General features: G+C 41.6%; 1 protein-coding gene across 1 annotated transcript in view; it reads right to left on the reverse strand.

The window, feature by feature from the left end:
* The window catches only part of BMP5 (bone morphogenetic protein 5), a 72,388-nt gene that overhangs the window by 21,042 nt on the left and 30,233 nt on the right, over positions 1–21,113 (reverse strand). Inside the window, exon 3 of the mRNA XM_073335124.2 lies at positions 15,319–15,467. Coding sequence (XP_073191225.2) covers positions 15,319–15,467 — 149 coding nt within the window. The remainder of the gene's footprint in view (positions 1–15,318; positions 15,468–21,113) is intronic.

Below are 21,113 nucleotides of genomic sequence, written 5' to 3' on the forward strand. Positions count from 1 at the left end.
CAGAGAGTCCCCATAACCTTCTCTATCCTAAATATGCCAGCATGCACTTCGCAACCCAATGAAGATAACTGATGGTTACTTATTTGTAACCAGTGTTCTTCAGGATGGTCTTTGAACATTCATTTTCTTTGGGATGCATTGACCAAGAGCATCTGGGATGGTGGAATCTTCTAGTTGTAGTGCCGCCCTTCCTTCCCCTGCCCTTGGCTTGGTCATAGAAGGGGCATGGCACCCATTGCCACCTCAGTTACTTCCAATCACTAAAGTCGAATATGAACTAACCCTAAATTAGGACTCTGCAAGAGGAGAGAAGGTGGATGGGGAAAGTGAATATGCAGAGTCCATCTCGAAGAACTCCTGTTACAAGTAAGTAATGTTCATTTCTTCTTCGATAATCCTCTGCATATTCCCATTCTTGGGTTGGTTTGGCAAGCAGTACCATAAACTGGAAGGAGGGAGCATAGTCCTACCTAAACAATGACTGAAGTACTGCCCTGCCAAACTGTGCATCACACCTGGATGTCCTAGCCAGTGCATAATGTCTTGTAAAAGTATGCATGGAGTTCCATGTAGCAGGCAGCCTTCCATCAATATCAATAAGGGGAATATGCTTAGTGAATGCTACAGATGTCACAACTGCTCTAGTGGAATGTGCTCAAGGGGAGCAGGAGGAGAGAGTGAAGCTGCTCGGTAACACTCTTCAATACACAGCCTGACCCAACTACAGAGGGATTGTGCTGAAATGGCCTGACCCCTTGAAGAGCCAGCATATGAAATAAATAATTTGGGAGAAGACCTAAAGCTCTTAGTTCTGTCCTAGTAGAATGAGAGCTCTCTCTTCACATCTAAGGAACATAATCTAGATTCTCCTTTACTTGTAATAGTTTTGGGGGAAAATAGGTAAATTTATACTTTGATTTATATGAAATTCTGAAACCACCTTTGGAAGGAAGTTATGGTTTGATCTAAGAACCACCTTATTTTTTATGAAAGGCTGTATCAGAGGGGTCCAGCATCATCACATGAAGCTCGTGGACACTGCTGGCAGAAATGACTGCTATTATAAAGGCTGTCTTCACAGAGGGATGAAACAAAGAACAGCTTACTAGTGGTGCAAACAGCAGACACAGCAGCCATATTAAAACGAAGTTTAAATTCCACGGAGAGACAGGATCTCAAATTGGGGGCTACAGATTCAATAAACTTTTTAAAAAGATTTTCTTGCCAGATTATTTGTGCATTATGGATTTACCATCAGTGTAAGTATGGAATGCTGCTGTTTCCGCTAAGTGGACTTTAATGGAGGAGAGAGAGACAAGCTCATTGTCTTTAAGTGTATCAAGTATTACAAAACCAGTTGCATAGAGACAGAAACTCCTATTAGTTGTCCAGATAACATATCTCTTCCATTTGAAATTGTAGCTGTTTTGGTAGATGGTTTTTGAGCATTAATAAGAATTTACTGCACTTCACTGGAGCATGAAAATGGCGATCGGGGGAGGTCCTGGATGACTGGAGAAAGGCTAATGGAGTGCCCCATCTTTAAAAAAGGGAAGGAGGAGGATCCTGGGAACTACAGGCCAGTCAGCCTCACCTCAGTCCCTGGAAAAATCATAGAGCAGGTCCTCAAAGAATCAATTCTGAAGCACTTAGAGGAGAGGAAAGTGATCAGGAACAGTCAGCATGGATTCACCAAGGGCAAGTCATGCCTGACTAACCTAACTGCCTTCTATGACGAGATAACTGGCTCTGTGGATGAGGGGAAAGCAGTGGACGTGTTGTTCCTTGACTTTAGCAAAGCTTTTGACACGGTTTCCCAGAGTATTCTTGCCAGCAAGTTAAAGAAGTATGGGCTGGATGAATGAACTATAAGGAGGATAGAAAGTTGGCTAGATTGTAGGGCTCAACAGGTAGTGATCAATGGCTCTATGTCTAGTTGGCAGCCGGTATCAAGTGGAGTGCTCCAAGGGTCGGTCCTGGGGTCGGTTTTGTTCAATATCTTCGTTAATGATCTGGGAGGATGGCATGGACTGCACCCTCAGCAAGTTTGAAGATGACACTAAACTGAGAGGAGTGGCAGATACGCTGGAGGGTAGGGATAGGATATAGAGGGCCCTAGACAAATTAGAGGATTGAGCCAAAAGAAATCTGATGAGGTTCAACAAGGACAAGTGCAGAGTTCTGCACTTAGGACGGAAGAATCCTGTGCACTGCTACAGACTAGGGACCGAATGGCTAGGCAGCAGTTCTGTAGAAAAGGACGTAGGGGTTACAGTGAACAAGAAGCTGGATATGAGCCAACAGTGTGCCCTTGTTGCCAAGAAGGCTAACGGCATTTTGCGCTGTATAAGTGGGGGTACTGCCAACAGATCAGGGGACGTGATGGTTCCCCTCTATTTGACATTGGTGAGGCCTCATCTGGAGTACTGTGTCCAGTTTTGGGCCCCACACTACAAGAAGGATGTGGAAAAATTGGAAAGAGTCCAGCAGAGGGCAACAAAAATGGTTAGGGGGACTGGAACACATGACTTATGAGGAGAGGCTGAGGGAAGTGGGATTGTTTAGTCTGCGGAAGAGAAGAATGAGGGGGGATTTGATAGCTGCTTTCAACTACCTGAAAGGGGGTTCCAAAGAGGATGGATCTAGACTGTCCTCTGTGGTAGCAGATGACAGAACAAGGAGTAATGGTCTCAAGTTGCAGTTGATATTGGATAGGTTGGATATTAGGTTTGATATAAGTAAAAACTTTTTCACTAGGAGGGTGGTGAAGCACTGGCATGTGTTACCTAGGGAGGTGGTGGAATCTCCTTCCTCCGAGGTTTTTAAGGTCAGGCTTGACAAAGCCTTGGCTGGGATGATTTAGTTGGGGATTGGTCCTGCTTTGAGCAGGGAGTTGGACTAGATGACTTCCTGAGGTCCCTTCCAACCCTGATAATCTATGATTCTCAGATTTTTCCAAATCTTGTATTTTCCACTGAACAGATGGAGTAACTCATTATACCACTGTTGTCTTGGTCATGCTGGGGCAACTAGAACCATCCTGGTGAATCTTATTTTCTTTGAGGGTTAGGAGAAATGCATTTACATCAGCTACATTTCCCAGTCTAAGAGGAATGTGTTCCTCAATGACTGTTTGTCTGAGCCCAGTCTCAAGGAAAAACAAGCACATTTTGTAATGAATTTTCAGTGAATAGATCTAGGTTGTGAATTCCCCAAAGGTTGAAAATGTTCTGAATCATTGAGTCCTTTAGAGACCATGTATGCATCTGCGAGGAATCTCTGCTCAGATGATCTGCAAGCTCACTGTGCTGTCCTGCAACACATAAGGCAATTGGGGAAATGTTGTATAGGATATGCCAGTCCCAAAGTTTTGTCCCCTGGATTACCACATCCTGAATCTCCAGAAGAAATGCCTTGAGAACCCACTGACTGACCTTCAGTTCTAACACGTTTATGTGTAGTAAGGATTCCTTATCATTCCAAAGACCTCAAATGTAAAGGTTGAGGAGGTGTGCACCCCAGCCTATTCTGGACTCATCTGTGGTGACCATTTGCAAAGGAGGAAGTGGATTTAACGATGCTCCCTTGAGGACATTTTTTGGTTTCAGTCTCCATATTAGAAAGAGCACCTTTCTCAGAATGGTGAGTTTTTTGAGCATATTGTCCATAGTGGGTTTGAAGTTCTTTAATAGCCAGTGCTGAAGTGGCCTCATTCTGAGTCCAGTATATGAGGACATATACGTTGTGGATACCCTGAAGCCCATTAACTCCGGGAAATACATTATCCTCTGAGAGGGTTGTAGCAGCAGTATAGTGGTCTTTAGTTCCAAAACTGTCTCCCTTATGGAATCGAGGATTCCCCCAATGAAGGAAAGCTTTTGTGATGTAATCAGAAAGGACTTCTCTTTGTTTATGAGAAGACCTATGGTTTCAAACAGAGAAAAAGTGACCTGAATGGCTTTGTTTAAATCCTTTACATACGGGGCCTTGAGCACCCAATCATCTAAGTAAGGGGTAACAAAGATCCCTTGTCTTTTTAAATGTGCTGCTACTGGAGTCAGCCATTTGATAAAATCCCTGTGTGCAGTGGAGAGGCCAAAGGGTAAGACTCTGTATTGGAAATTATCCAAACCAAAGGACAAAATGTAGATAGTTGTGGTGAGATGGTCTTAGGGGGATGTGGAAATATGCATCTTTGAGGTCAAGAGCAGCAAACCAATGCAGGGTTGATAGGGAGGGAATAATCAGAGCCAGAGATAGCATTCTGAATTAAAACTTCCTGACATATTTGTTTAGAGGCCTGAGATCCATAATTGGTCTGAAACCTCAATTTTTCTTCAGGATTAGAAAGTAGAAACCCTTGTTTCTGTAAATTAAAGGTACTTCTTCTACAGCCCCTGCTTGCAGTACAGCTTGTACTTCTGCTTTTAATCTGTCATGAAAAGGGAGGACAGTGGGGGGGGCTACATGGCAGAAAGGATTTGAATTGGATGGAATAACCTTCCATTACTGTGTCTAAAATCCACATGTCCAAGGTGATAGTTGTCCAGATGTAAGCAGGGTCTGAATGAATGCTTCCCTGATAGCTAGTTGGAAGGGGAAAAGACTGTGGGTGTGTTTATGTAAATACAGTTTGCTCCGGTTCTGTTTACATAATCATTTACAGCTGTGTCAAATGATCAACTTTGTCTGGTGTTGGGTACAAATGATCTTAGTACTGAATGCAGGGGTAGTGAAATATGGTTACCAATGTTGTAATTATTGTAGGAATACAGGAAAGCAGGACTGTTCTTAACCTGTCCAAAATGGGGGGGGGGCACCCTCAGTTGAAAGAACTTCATTAAGCAGGGGCTCCAATGTCAAAGCCCTGTGAAAATAAGAGGGATGGGGATAGGAGTCCTGGTCAGGAGATTGCACAACCCCTGTCGTCGTCCCCCCCCAAGGGGTCCTCTGTTCTTTCCCACTGTTCAAAGAATAGAGCTAAATAGACTTCATTTGGAGCCTCTTTTGTTAATTTAATTGCTCATTTAGAGCTGAAACCAGTTGTGGTAGGACTGTGTTTCTGCCCTGCCTGCTAAGAGCTAAAATCACTGAGAGACTGATGTGCAGAGGTCACAGCAGAGAGGCAGAAAGTGACTAACAGTCAGCTGGTGAATGATCAGCCAGCAGGGCGGCGGCAGAGAGGCATGATTAGCAGGCAGCAGCAGAGAGAAGTGACCAACAGGGTGGCTGGTGGAGGGGGCACAATGAGAGGGTTAGCTCAGTGGTTTGAGCATTGGCCTGCTAAACCCAGATTTGTGAGTTCAGCCCTTGAAGGGACCATTTAGGGATCTGGGGCAAAAATTGGGGATTGGTCCTGCTTTGAGCAAGACTAGATGACCGCCTGAGGTCCCTTCCAACCCTGATATTTTATGAGAGCAGTGAGCAGGTGGCCAGTAAGCAGCCAGCAAAATTACAAAGTCCATTATTATGTCCTGAGTCATCCACTTGCAGCAAGGCACTCATTTTGTCTTTAAACAGAAAGTACTTATTTACCTTCAACAGTGTTCAATAAGCAACAAAACACATTTTACAAATTAACCACAGCTTAGGAGGATAGTAGCAATTCTTGTAGTATTTGGATATATTTTTAGCTTAAACTGAAAAATTTAGTGAGGATGGAGAGATCTGCTTGTGAGGATCATTATGCCAGAGCAGTCTCATTGACTTCAAGCAGAAGAATCTGTGCAGCGTTGGGCCAATGAGGCTAAACAGCACAAATAAAACTTTCCCTTAATATTTTCCCCTTCATTGCAGTTAACTACACTCACACAAACCCCACTCAAGAACAATGCGTGATCATGTAGAATCTGTGTTGCACTGCTTTGGCCCAACAAAGTCAGGCCACTTAAGTCCCACCATGCCTAGGCCAAAGTCAAAGCTGAAGTTTTAGCTTTAATTTCTGGCAATCTTCCTGTTGCTGCCTTAAGTGAGACCAGCAAAATTAATTTTACATTTTTTTTTGTCATTTATCTATACATGTTGAAAGTGGTATTTGAAAAGCACTTTAAGGCAAGCTCCCTGGATAATTTATGAACATCTGAGGATCCATGGAACAGTATATTCTACTACAGTATGATATATTATTTAAAAGAAAAATGTTGTAATCATATAAAAATATGGCCCTTTAAATATTTGACCTATTCTTTACATTTAATGCACTTAAACTGTGAATGGTATGTGGGAGTCTTTCAACTTTCTTGGCATGCTTACTGTATTTTCAGCAAGAGGATAAAATAGGGAGAGATTGGATTCTTCAGTCATCCATTGGAGGAGTTAAAAAGAGCCAACAGTCTTCCAAATAAAACTAACCAAACTCCTATTTTTACATCTGGCATGCTGGCAACTTATTTAAGTGATGCAGTGGGGCTGATTCTGAACTCATATTTATCCCAGTGAAAGTCAACGGATCACTGTGAAATCACTTTTGATGTTCTCTATCTGTTTAAGCTTGAAAGCTTGTCTCTTTCACAAACAGAAGTTGGTCCAGTGAAAGATATTACCTCCTTGCTCTTTAGTATAAGTGATTACAGACTCAGGCCTAGTGTTTCTACTATTTAAGTATCAAATGTGTACTCAGTTCTGTAACATATGGTCCCTCTTTTAAGGAGCTCATAATCTAGTTTATCTACAAGAAGAGGCATCACTGAATGTGCAGACTCATGTGGCTCAGTTTACCTATAAATACAGCTAATAGATGGGCAATACATTATACAAATGTTCCATACTTGGTGGATTAATACTGATGGGCCTCATGGAGGAAAAAAATTAAGAAAGGATTTAAAAGGAAAGGTTGCTCACTGACACACAAGGAGACAGGTGGAATTCTAAGAGTAAGGGACACCCAGTACAATGTGGCCCTGATCCTCACTCTAGCCTTCAAGCAGTACCAGAATAATAATTATAGGGGGAGCAAGTAGGGACCCACATATTTAGGTTGCCTAAGACTTTCCATTATAAAGCATTTTTGCAACCATTTTTCTCTGAGAAGCTCTCACACCTAAATTGTTTGTGGGAGGATCCACTTGCGCTATAAAATGCCTTTTCTTTGTCCCAGGAAATGCCACTCAAATTTGGCTGAGACAAAGTAAAAATACAAACAAAAGTACAGGTAAAATACAAGTAAAACTCTCTCTGACTTGCAGCCTCAGGAAAACTTTGGCAGCCTGCCCAAATCACTGAACTTTCAAAGGCCGGGCTCATGCCGCCATGAAAGCATCAGCTCCACTGCCACCAGATGCTGCACTGAAGCTGACTAGCCCCAACGCAGCATGTGGTCCCAGCGGCCCAGTTATTCTCCCACCCTTGGGGCACTATAGGAGGCAAGATCTTCCCCAACTCCCGGGTGGTAAGAAATGGAGGCTAATGGGGGGAGGTGTGAAAGAGAGAGAGGCAGGCCAGGCTCCCCACAACCACCCCCCAAACCCAGCACATGGCACAAGTGTCCAATCTTCCACTCTGTGGGCAGCACCTGGGACAGGAGCTACTGCAAATCTGGGGGAGAGGACAGAGAGCACACCACTCCAAGTTGGGCTTCCCTAGACCCAGTAATCCACATCCCCTCCTCTGAGAAAACAGCCGAGGTAACAGAGGCAGACTTGGGGCAGCTGCTCCACACAGCATGCACATTTCAAACCCTGACAGAATCCCAAGGGGAATCTTCACAATAATAAACGCTGCTAGAAGCAGCTTTAACTCTTTCAAAGTCACTCTAAGATTCTAACCCCACAATGCTCAGCAACAGGAGAAACAGCCAAGAGCAGCATGGGCATAGAAAGCTGCATGGAAAGTGCAGGGTCTAAAAGCTCTCCTTGAAGCTGAGCTGAGATCTATGTGTCTGCAGTCTGCTCTCTCTCTGGATTTTCTGTCCTTGATGTTACAGAGATACATTTTCTTTCTCCTTTGTATTGAGGAGAGAACATGTTGAGTTCTCTCCAGAGTGAACAATATGACAGCAAAAGAAATACCGATACTTTTTCATCTCCCCTGGGTTCTTATGTTCCTGTAGTAAAAATGATGTGCAAACTGTCACTAATTTCCAATTATACAAATGTTAAGCGTGAAAACAAAAGGTGCTGAGTCACTCACACTATTTTTAAAGGCCTATGGGGTGCATGCTCGATACACAGGAAAAGCATAAAATTAATGAATTTTCACATTGTTTCTGCATCTGCATAAATTATATGTTGGAATTCATCTAGTACCCCATTCGTATCAGTGTGAAAGCGATCACCTGATTTTAAACACCACAGAGGCTTTCAGCATCAAAAGGATGGAATCAGCATGAAGAATGCCGAGGAGATATATGTAGACATTTAAAAAAAGACAGAATTAAAAAAAAAAAAAAAAAACCAAACATGATCCTTAATTTACCACAGCTCCAGGGAAATGGTAAATTATATGTTGACAGCTTCCATGTGTGTTATGCAACTCTTCATTTTTACTATTCAATATATGTCCCATTAACAGAAAAATGGCTACATTTCATACCAAAGGATGCCTGTGATACCAAATACATCTTAAAGAAAACAACACATTCCAATGCCATGTGAACATTTGTACATTTTCAGCATTTTCAAGGGCAAAAAAATGAACTACAATAACCAAACATTTCTTATTCTTAATGCATTATTGTTTTAAAATAGTAATGTTCTTGATTTTTAATTTAAACTTTATTTTTCAGACTTCACCAAGGGGGATGGCACAAGGAAAATATCCATTTTTCTAATTCCCTGAAAATTCCTCTACAAATGACATTCAGAAAATAATTACTAATTAATATTGTATTGCAGTAGCACCTGGAAGGCTGGATCATGATTGGGGCCCTATTGAGCAGGTGCCATAGAAATAAATACAAATAAACACAGTCTTGTCCTCAAAGAGCTTATCACTTTGGGTCCCAATCCTTCATCTGGATCCCCTGGCATGGACCCTAGCACCCAAGCAGAATCCCGTTTATTTCACTGGGACTCCACATGGATGCAATGCTCTGTACCAATGGATCTTAACTAGGAAGCAGGGCCTAAAATCTCTCAGTGTTTTCCAGTGCACAGCCCAGTCCTGCATTCCTCACTCACTTAGAGCTCCAGTGGAAGTTACAGAGAATTTTTCTTGAGGACTGCAGGATCAGGGGTCTGTTCTAATGCCCACTGAAGTCAATGGAAGGCTTTCCATGGAGTTGAATGGGCCCTGGATCAAGCCCCATGTGCATATATAAAATAGATGGGAGGCGGGAAGAGGGGGTTCTCTGATTCATGGACAGAATCTGTTACATACTGAGTAGTGTAAAAATACATATTCCATCTGTGCACAAACACGTCATTCAGTGGTCTATGTTTATAGTATAATAGGTTCCAGAAATAAATGCAATTCAATAAAAATAATGAAAACCTTAAGACCAAAATTCTAGGAGTATCTAAGGATGATTTTCCTATTACTAAACTAAAGAAGTTGCACAGCATAACTCTCTCCTAGAACTTTACCAAAATCTTTACTCACTATGGATGTGTACTCTTCTGGCATGAATCAACTGAAAAGTTAAAAAAGTGAGGAAAGAGGAGAACTACCTTTCAAAATGAAGGTCTTCATTTAGCTAAAACATCACAGAAATCAGACAAGTCAGGCATAGAAATTCAAACTGCCTATGGCACTCGCACTTAAGCAGAAAATTACCTGTCATCTGATTTTGGGAACAAGACAGGAGTAATATCTATATAAAGATGAGCTGTACTTAGACAATTTCTCCAATGTGTAAGTTAAAAGATTACTTTCTACCTATACAATCTCTCATTATTAACTGAATTTTGATGCTAGTGCCAACAAATTGCTTCACCTCTTTCTTTCCAAATTTTCTTACTGAATGCCTCCCATAGGGTATTCAAGAATATTTAACTTTTAAATATTTAACTCTTTAAAAGAAGATGAATTTACATGAAGCTCTTGAAAAAAAAGCAGCTAAAATTTCTTCTGCAGTAGGAATATTATTTTATATCCAATACTATGTTTTATATCCATGATTATACCCAAAAACCTATGTTTAAAGAACATTAAATGTATGTATACACTGCTATGTAAGCACAGGGTGAGTAGACCCTGGGTTTGTTAATCTAGGGCTTGAGCATCTACACTCATTCGTAACTCCAGGTTAGGAATTGTTGAACCCTGGGACTCCAGCATTATTATCCGAGACCTACCACTCATATCCCAGGACTTCCTAGAACCCTCCCAAACTGTGGTCATTCTAGCCCTTCATTCATGGTGTTGTGTGGGAAAACTTGACTGTCCACAGAACTTCAATGTCCAGAAGACAAAAAAAGTCAGACCCCTGGTAACGTGGAACACTTTTGATGGACTCCCAGAGTATGAGTCTATTGCTTTACAGTGTAGACTCAGGCCCATTAGAGCTTGAATCCTAGATCCTAGCTTCACTCAGTCTCAGACCCTCCACCCCATGGGATCTTGAGACCAGGCCCTGGTCTCAAGCATGACTTGTGTGTAGATGGATGGGAGGGTGGGGGGTTAGGCTTGGGCCTGAGTTCAAACCCTGTTCTTACACTCCATACCCTTACGGCTGTAAGCATTTTTTAACACGGGCAAAACAATGTCAGTTCCTGTTTCTCTTCTGATTCTAGCAAAGAGCTGAACCAATTTTGCTGAAATTAAAAAAATAAAATAAAAATGCAGCCTCAAGCATACACTTCATATGGAAAATTTCAGCCCAAATGGTTAAAGTTCGGTTGCTTATAACTTGCCAAAAACAGAGTCTCATAATGGGAAGTGTCAAGTAACCAATAACTTTAGGCAGCGCCACAATTCGAACACATACTGCTTTTCAGGGTTCTGCTCTTTATCACCTTGTAGGTAGACATCCTGAGATTATATTAATTTACAACAATTGCTGATGGATAGGAATAGTAACTTATGAATTAAAAATACATTGGTGAAATAATGCAATATCAATTTTTGGGAGGCAGGCAGGAAATCACCTATTTTTATTTTTCATATTATTTTTATAAGGAGAATGATCATGTATTTGTTAATTTCTAGGGCTGTCAATTAATTGCAGTTAACTCACATGAATAATTAAAAAATGTGATTAATCATAGTTTTAATCACACTGTTATACAATAGAATACCAATTGAAATTTATTAAATATTTTGGATGTTTTTCTACATTTTCACATACTGTATATTGTATTGTGTGTTGTAACTGAAATCAAATTTTATATTATTATTACAAATATTTGCACTTTAAAAATGAAAAACAAAAGAAATAGTATTTTAATTCACCTCATACAAGTACAGTAGTGTAATCTCTTTGTTGAGAAAGTGCAATTTACAAATGTAGATTTGTGCGTTTCATAACTGCACTCAAAAACAAAACAATGTAAAGCCTGCTTGTAGAGCCTACAAGTCCACTCAGTCCTACTTCTTGTTCAGCCAATAGCTAAAAGAAACTAGCTTGTTTGTATTTACAGGAGATAATGCTGCCCTCTTCTTATTTACAATATCACCAGAAAGTGAGAACAGGCATTTGAATGGCACTTTTGTAGCTGGCATTGCAAGTTATTTACGTGCCAGATATGCTAAACATTCATATGCCCCTTCATACTTCGGCCACCATTTCAGAAGACATGCTTCCATGCTGATGACACTCGTTAAAAAAATAAATGTATTAATTAAATTTGAGAGTGAACTCCTTGGAGGAGAGTTGTATGTCCCCTGCTCTGTTTTACCCACATTCTGTCATATATTTCATGTTATAGCTGTCTCGGATGATGACCTAGTACATGTTGTTCATTTTAAGGACATTTTCACTGCAGATTTCACAAAACGCAAAGAAGGTACCAATGTGAGATTTCTAAAGATAGCAACAGCACTCAAACCAAGGTTTAAGAATCTGAAGTCCCTTCCAAAATCTGAGAGGGATGAGGTGTGGAACATAAGACTTTCAGAAGTCTTAAAAGAGCGACACTCCGATGTGGAAACTACAGAACCCGAACCACTAAAAACGAAATCAACCAGCAGAAGGTTGATTTATCTGACTCAGATAATGAAAATGAACATGCGTCGGTCCGCACTGCTTTGGATGGTTCTCGAGCAGAACCCATCATCAGCATGGATGCATGTCCTCTGGCATGGTGGTTGAATCATGAAGGGACATGAATCTTTAGTGCATCTGTCACATAAATATCTTGCGATTCCTGTTACAACAGTGCCATGAGAAATCCTGTTCTCACTGTCAGGCAACATTGTAAACAAGAACCAGGCAGTATTATCTCCTGCAAATGTGAACAAACTTGTTTGTCTGAGTGATTGGCTGAACAAGAAGTAGGACTAAGTGAACTTGCAGGCTCTAAAATTCTACATTGTTTTATTTTTGGATTCAGGTTTTTTGTACATAACTCTACATTTGTAAGTTCAAATTTCAAGATAAAGGGATTGCACTTTACAATAAAGGGATTTTATTAGGTGAATTGAAAAATACTATTTCTTTTGTTTATCATTTTTACAGTGCAAATACTTGTAATCAAAAATAAATATAAAATGAGCACTGTATACTTTGTATTCTGTGTTGTAATTTAAAACAATATATTTGAAAATATAGAAAATATCCACAAAATTTTAAATAAATGGTATTCTATTATTGTTTAACAGTGTGATTAATAGTAAGATTAATTTTTTAAATTTCTTGACAGCCCTATTAATTTTATATAATTTCTTGAATGAGTTGACATCTGTCTTTGCTGCATGTCAGAAGATGATGCAGCTACTCTGGATTTAGTCCACTTCTGTAACCAAGAGCTGAATTTGGCAGAGAATCACCAGTTGTCAGTAGACAATATGACAGTGGAAGGATACTTTATCAGAGCACTGCAGTATGGTTTTTGAAAAATAACTCATTTTGGTGGAAAGTAGTTTTTCAGTTAAGAGTTCACAGGCATTTTCCATACAGCAAGACAGTAATTTTAAACAAATAGCTTTCTGGAAAAATTAAGATGGTGATTTACCCCCTTTGAATGCACCAATGCGTGTTAGTTACCTAATAGCCTGATCTACTAACACTTACTAATGGGTGCATACTTACTACCAAGGATATTCCCACCGATGTGCCTATGTTCAGCGGCAAGCATTTGCTCACTTATGATCCTGCAAGCAAGCTACTTTGTGGAAGGTTTGCAGTCTCCCAAAAACCATATACTAAAATGCAGTGTCAGATTAAAAAAAATGACAGAAAAACTGTTGAAGCCTCATTTATTTATTATTGTCTCACTTATTGAAAACATCTGTTCCCACAGTAACTTCAGCAAAAAGGAGCTCTTAGATCTGTGAATAAAAATGGGCAATATCTTCATAAGGCAAGGGCCTGGGTGGGGACCTATCAGAGAAGGAGTTGGGGAGACTTTCTAAAGCTGGGAATGTTCACAGACTGATGAATGAGAAATGCAATTTCTGAACCCAGATCATTAACAATGAGAAAGTGCTGCCTAGGCAGAGGAAAAAAGAAAAATATCAATCCTGACCCCAGAATTTCTTCTGGTCCTTATTAACGTCATGTCAGCTAATGTTCAGATTAACTGACACCATAGATCACCTGACCTCCGACACAAATACTAAACTGACAGGTCAAGAGTTTAATTTGGAAGACTTTTTGTGGAGTATGGGCTAGTTAAACCATTTCAGAGATCATATGATAACTCAGTTTACTAGTATTTCACTTTTAATTGGTTTTTAATGATGCGTATGTAGAGGCTAAATTCTTTGTAACTAAACTTGCATTTATGCATAAACTGTATGCAGCTGTGTTTAGAAGACATACTTTTAAATGACCAGTATAACCAGGGGTGTGAATGTCTGGTTCAGCAGAGACAAGTTGCTATTTTAGTAAGATGGCAGATTTTTTATTCAGCAGGGGACTGGGGTTATTCCCTTCCCCATTCCTTGCCCTAAAGCTAGGTGAGGGAAAGTGGTATGAATTTTATCCCAGGTTACTGCATAGGGTTCAAGTATTCACTTTACAACTGATCAGGAATTTTGCAGGACAAGGTAGGTTTCAACTAACCTCCCCATTCAAAACATATATTTTCAAAATAAAAGTTTCATATTTTGGTTTCAAAACCAAATGTTTTGACATCTTAGCCCTGGTCTACACTGGGGGCGGGGAAATTGATCTAAGTTATGCAACTTCAGCTACGTGAATAACGTAGCTGAAGTCGACGTACTTAGATTGATTTACCATGGTGTCTTCACCACAGTGAGTCGACTGCTGACGCTTCCCCGTTGACTCTGCCTGCGCCTCTCACAGCGCTGGAGTGCAGGAGTCGATGGGAGAGTGCTCAGGGATCAATTTATCACATCTAGACTAGACGCGATAAATTGATCCCCGCTGGATCGATCGCTGCCGGTCAAACCAGCGGGTAGTGAAGACAAACCCTAGTTATCTACGTTTTTTAAAAGGTAATGTTTTTAAAAGGTTGAAATGTATCAATTGACCCAATCTGAAAACCTTTTTGACTTAACAGTTTGTGAAACTTTTTAAGATTTCAACTTTTTGACCCAATTCAAGATGGGAAAACATTTTTGAATCTCATAGGAAAGAAAAAATGTCGGACCTAGTTCTTTCTTCCTCCATATCGTTCTCTAGAGGCGGCAGCTCAGTGGTGGTTCCAGTGGAGAGGACTCTGGGCAGTTCAGTCAAGGCCAGGGCTCTGGAGGTAGCATGGGTAGGAGCTTTGGGCCCACAAAAGTCAATTTTCAACAGAGGACTGTTAGGATAATTTCTCTTGGATGAAAAATGAAGCCATGACTACCTAGGGCAAGATTTTTTTCTTCTTTTTTTTTTTTTTTTTAAAAGAAGGGTCTGTCTAAACTCTATGAATGTATATCTTATGGGAATTCTCTGTGTTGCAGACCTGAAGAAGAGCTCTGTATAGCTCAAAAAGTTTGTCTCTTTCACCAGCAGAAATTGTTCCAATGAAAGATATTACCTCACCCGTCTTGTCCCTGTCATCTTATGGGTAATCATCAGTGGCAGTTCCATACAATAAATCTTACCTAAGTGTTCATTAGGTGTAATCAGACTCACTCCAGTTTGTAAAATCACCATATTCTATTACATTGAGAACATGTTGTGGAGGTGACAGGGTAAGTTAGCAGTCTCATCCTGTCAACCAGCAGCAAGTACAACTTTTATCCATTGCAGTTCAAATTGATCCTGCACACAGTGGGTTTGCAGGCCACACCCCAAGCATATAAAATGAGGTATAAACTGTAACTTACCATCCCCAGTTTCAACACAGAGTTGCAAGCCTAAATTGTTCTGTGGATTAATCACCCAATGGTTGCTGGTCACAGTGATATCAAATACAAGCCAGCCCACATTAAAAGCTTGAGTCTTCCTTGTGTCCAGCAGGAACAGTTCTGCATCCCTATTTTAAAAACAAACAGCAGAAAGTTAGGGCAATAGCAAAGTCATTGTTTCTTGTGTTGATCTGCACTCCTGAGAGTGATCTAACAGGGCCCATGTGAGCAATGAGGCACAGCTTTTTGGTCTTCCTTTGCTGTGACACAGGGTATTTACATATCTTAGCTGTTTCCCCTGGAAAGAGACTGCCTATATCAGAGTTCTTGGTGGTTCCTTTCTCAGGGAGTGAACCTGACCACAGCCAGTTCTCTACACCAGGCAGTCATATAGCTACCACGGCTACATTACTATTTTTAGCTTGCTAGCGCATATGAAAGGTGTGTCGCCTCAAGCTAGGAATCAGTCTGGATTTTAGTGCAGACATACCCTAAGTGCTTGGTGTGGATCATCTCTTTCTGTTTGTACAGTACCTAGCACAATAAGCCCTGATCCATGATTGGGGCTTCCTGGGCACAACTGTACTACAAATAAATAAAATAATAATAATATCGGTATCAGTTTACTTTTCTTAAAGCAGCATGCAAGTTCAAGGTAAACATTCTTACCCCTATTTGCCATGGTGGGCAAGCTTTTATAACCTCAGAAATCTTTTAGTAAGTAAAGTATCTGATTCAAAATTATTTCTGTCTGAATTAATGGTAAATGATTCAAGTCAAACTTAATCCATCCTCTAAAAACTATACTGATAACTGCACACACCAAGATCATATGTTAAAGAAATACAAAGGGACAACAAGCTTATAAAATATGAAACGAACAGGTTAAAAATTATGATGGCCTTGGGTAAATGATATTTCAGCCAGCAGCTGTGCAGATGGACATCACAGTGACATGACGGGTGGAAACTGGCATGTCTAAACTGTCAGTTTTAAATGCAGACATAGGCTCTGATTCTGCAAATGTATACAGATGAGTAATTTTACACACAAGATTTTGAGAGATATTGTGCACCTCAGCTCTCATAATAGTCAATGGGAGCTGCAAGGGTTCAGCATCTCTAAGCATCAGGCCAACTGACCCCCAAGGGACTACAGTACACACAAGTGAGTAAGTGTTTGCAGGATCAGGGCTAATAAAAGGTGACCTCTGGAGAGGAGACTGGCTCTTTATTAAAACAAGATCAATCACATTGAGCCAGTGCTCCCCAATTTCTCTGTTAAGTTATAATGCTAGTGAGGACATTCTCCTGCTGTGCTCCTATCTATTTGATTATAGCAGAAATGTGTTAATGACCACACAAGAAGAAAACATACTGCTTCCTCTGGGTATAACCAACATGAAAAAATCCTACAGTTCACAAGACCCTGACCCGCTACTCAAGCACTGAACGCATTAACAGCATACCACAAGCTCATAAAAGGTATTCTCGGGGGTCTTAAATGCCTAATTTTCCTCTAATAAGCAGTTTTATCAGAACTTTAAATATTAAACATCTAGCTGTAAATGAGATGGCCTTCTAAGATGGTTATTTATAAATATTTTTATATCACTTAGTAACAAATGTACACAAAGATGACAATTCTGTAATACTATTTTGGAGCAAAAATATGAGATTTTTAAAAATTGACTGTTTTAATGTTTACTATTCTCTTCAAGAACAAATTACTTAAATTATTAAAAACAAACAGGAAAAAATGTTTACAAAACTCAGGATTTTGTAGTAAATATTTAAAACACATCTGAAACAACTTTACAATGATAACAGAACTGGTAGTTTCATACTCACTCCCCACCAAGGAGTCCATGTGATAATGTCTGTTAAACATGATTTTCTTTAAGACTCAAATTAGCCTTTATTCCAGATCTGTCATTTTTGCAGGAGAGCCCTTTACAAGGGACCTGGTATACACTACACAATTATGTCAGTGTACACACTACAGCCTTGCCCTGTGAATGTAAGTGCCCTCCTACATCAACATAATAACTTCACCTCCACAAGAGGCATATGCTTATGTTAGTTAGGGCATCAGTGTCTGTGTGGACGCTGCCTTACTTACTTTGGCTGTTGGCTGTCTTGTCAATTTCAGGGCTCTATGCTGGCACCATGAAATTGACAAGAAAGCCAGGCAGCTAGAGCTCAGCTGCCCCTGACTCCCCACTCCCAGCTGGCTGTTGCCTGTAGGCTCCCTGTTCTTCATTCAGGGAGCCTAGAAACTCAAGCAGCTGTCTCCCCGCCACACACACACACACTCACTCACTCTCTGGGTTGGGAGCGGGGAGTTGCAAAGCCCAGGCTGGAGTGGGGAGGCGAAAACTGAGGGAGGGCGGGAGAAAGGAGAGGGCAGCTGGGCTTACAGTGGGGAGCTGCCCAGAGCTCAAGCCCTGGCTTTCAGCCCCCCCTCCCGCACACACACCCCCCACTGCCCCTCTTCAGTTGATGGAAGCACTCCTGGTAAGGATGCGCACCACCGACAGAAGGTGGGTAGTGTGGACATCAGTAATTACTGCAGTGGCTGGAAGTTGACCTAACACAGGTCAAATAGGGATGTGGTGTGGACATGCCTAAGGAGTTAGGAACCTTTGGATTTGCACTCCCTCTCTTAGTTATTCTCCCTTATTGATTCACAAAGCTACTAACTGCGATGTTTTTGACTTGTACCAGAAAGATTCCAAATATGCCCTCAGATATATCCACGAAAAAGCCAATTGGAGCGGAACATTCTTATACAATAGTGAAACAAGCCCCTAATAATGGGTCTAGTCCTCAACTCCTTCTTAGAGACAAAATCCCTAAAGGGAGTTTCGCCCAACTAATGATCTCAGAGCTGGCCAATATAACTTAGTCTACTTGCACTGCTGCAGCTGACATGAACTTGGCTACCCTTTGGCATTGGTACTTCGATCTTTTGGTTCTTCCTTCTTCACGCAGCAGAATCAGGTAGTGTAACTGGCTGTAACAAAGGGATTATTCTTTCTCCTTGGCTTCACGTATGGAAAAGTTATTCATTTTAGGGAACTACAGAAAACAAGAAATGATAGCTCAAGGGAATGGTAATACAATATAGAGACTTTCACTTCTAGATCACTGCAAAGAATCTAGCCCAGGTAAATAGTAACTTAATACAGAACTTCAAAATATTTGCAACAAAAATTTGACTTTTTTCACATTTTGTTTCAAACTCAGGGTGAAATACTGCCCACCATGAAATCAGTGGGAGTTTTACCATTAATTTAACTGGGGCCAGGATGTGACCCTTAATTTGAGCCCAATTCACCCAAAAGTGCACCACATTTTGTGGATTTTCTCCTTTTATCCAATGAAAGCAAGCATGGGTCCATTCTGAATGATAGGCAGCTTCAACATTCAGATTCAAAATGCAAAATTTCATATTTTCTATGCAAAAAGTAGCCTATCACATGTAATGAAAACATGAAAGGGGATGAAGTAGCCTGAAAGAAAAGATTGAACAAAACAGTGAACATCTGGTTACAAAATTCAGGGGGGAAAAATGCCTCCATCATAACATACTCTGGTAGTGACAAAGATTTTACCACGAGAAAGGCTATTGTGTGTCTAAGCATAATGTGTTTGGTGACCTCAGTCCAGTCCCTCGTGGTCAGCTGTCCATGATAGAAAATCCACCCCAGCTGAGAGTCTCAGCAGAGGCAGCTCTGGACAGAATGGATGTGCAGCTCCTGATCCCCAACGGCCAGCTGAGCTGCTCTCTGATTGCAAGAGCTGGGCAGGATAAAGGTTCACAAAATCATCTTTGTGAGCCCCTGAATCCTGGGGCAGATCTGTCCCAGGCCACCTCAGGACTACTACAGCAGCTAGCTAGAGATATCCCGCTAGTATTCCTTTTCTCCTACCCTCACTCCCTGAATCAAGGGCTCTGCTACGGCGTCTTTATGGCACCTGACAATTCCGCAAAGCACATGACTAGTTAAGCTCATGACTCTGTGCCACCAGACCAGAACCAAGTATTTGGCCGGTGGATTGCATTACTTTCGTCACTGGGAATGGTCAGTCCAGCTCAGGGTTGGAGCACATTGGCAAAGCTATGTAGAAAATCTTGCACTATTGCCCATGCTTTATGTGTTCTTGGGATAAGTTGAGAGGCTGTGTAACAGAGTCCATAGGGGTTCCTCCCTCAGGTGGGTGGAGGAACCTGACCACAGCCAGTGAGCTATACTAGGTGGTCAGTACTAAGGCCCCATTTACCCACTATTTGCCTCGGGGCTCTGCCCTTTATTGGCCTCCTTTAGTCTCTCTGTCTGGGGGATCAAAATAAAGCCACAACCCCCCACACATTCAGTGATACTGAATGGTAACTCCTCAGTGGTAACTCCTCAGTTAATGTTGTAGTTATGTTCCTGAAAAATGCGACTTTAAGGGACACGATGTTAAGTGACTCCAATTTCCCCATAAGAATTAATGTAAATGGGGGGGTTAGGTTCCAGGGAAATTTTTTTCACCAGACAAAAGACCACACACACACACACACACACACACACAGATTTAAACAAACAATTTAATACTGCTACACCATGACAATGATTGTGAAGCTTGGTTGAGGTGGTGGAGTCAGAGGGTGGGATATTTCCCAGGGAATGCCTTACTGCTAAATGATGAACTAGCAATTGGCTGACCCCCTCCAGGGTTAATGCATTATTGTTAATGTAGCCTCACACTCCTCAAGGCAGCACAAATGGAGGGAGGGGAGACAGCCTGGCAGACAGAGCCAGAGAGACACACCATGAGCGAGAGAAAGATGCGCATTTCCCCGTTAAGTAAGCTGACCCCACTCTTAAGTAGACTACCTTGTTAAATTAATCAGCAAGCTGAGAGGGCAGCTGCTGCCAGGAAGCTCCCTCCGTCCTGAGCCCTGTCTTTTGTCCCCCTTGCTCTATGCAAGATGGGGTAAGCAGGGTGTAGGAACAGGGGGGAGGGGGACACCCTGGCATTAGCCCCCCACTTTTTCCCCTCCCCCACACACAGCAAGCAGGAGGCTCTGGAGAGCAGCTCCAAGGCAGAGGGCAGGAGCAGCACATGACAGTGGGGGGAGGGACAACTGAACTGCTGGCAATTGATAGCCTGTTGAGCAGCTGCCGCAGAGGAAACTTAGGGGAATGGGGAGCTGATAGGGGGGCTGCTGGTCCACCCTGGTTCTAAGCCCCCACCAGTTAGCTGCAACAGGCTGCTCTTTCTGCGAGCAGTGGACAAAGCAGGCATCTGCCAAACGACATTATAAGAGAGCATTGCACAACTTTAAATGAGCATGTTCCCTAATTGATCAGCAATGTAACAACAAAACAATGTTAAGTGGGATGACTTTAAGTGAGAAGTTACTGTACTCCCTTCTTGTGTTCCCTGCAAAGGGGAGTGGCACATCGATAATGCTGCCAATTAGGGTGACCAGATGTCCCGATTTTATAGGGACAGTCCCGATTTTTGGGTCTCTCTCTCTTATATAGGCTCCTATTACCCTCCACCCCCTGCCCCACCCAAATCCCCTGTCCTGATTTTTCACATTTGCTGTCTGGTCACCCTACTGCCAATGATCCAGACCCATGCAATGAGTTTGGTGAAATCGCTCTGGCCGGGTCTCTGAGATCAGCTCAGCCTGTCTCCCTTACCCTGGGAGTTCGTTGTACTCTCCTCAGGGCTGGGGTGAAGGCTTCCTGCCTAGGAGTTCCCTCCACAACTTCA

This window comes from Lepidochelys kempii, chromosome 3 (genome assembly GCF_965140285.1).
Source record: "Lepidochelys kempii isolate rLepKem1 chromosome 3, rLepKem1.hap1, whole genome shotgun sequence".
In the NCBI taxonomy this organism is placed as follows: domain Eukaryota; kingdom Metazoa; phylum Chordata; order Testudines; family Cheloniidae; genus Lepidochelys; species Lepidochelys kempii.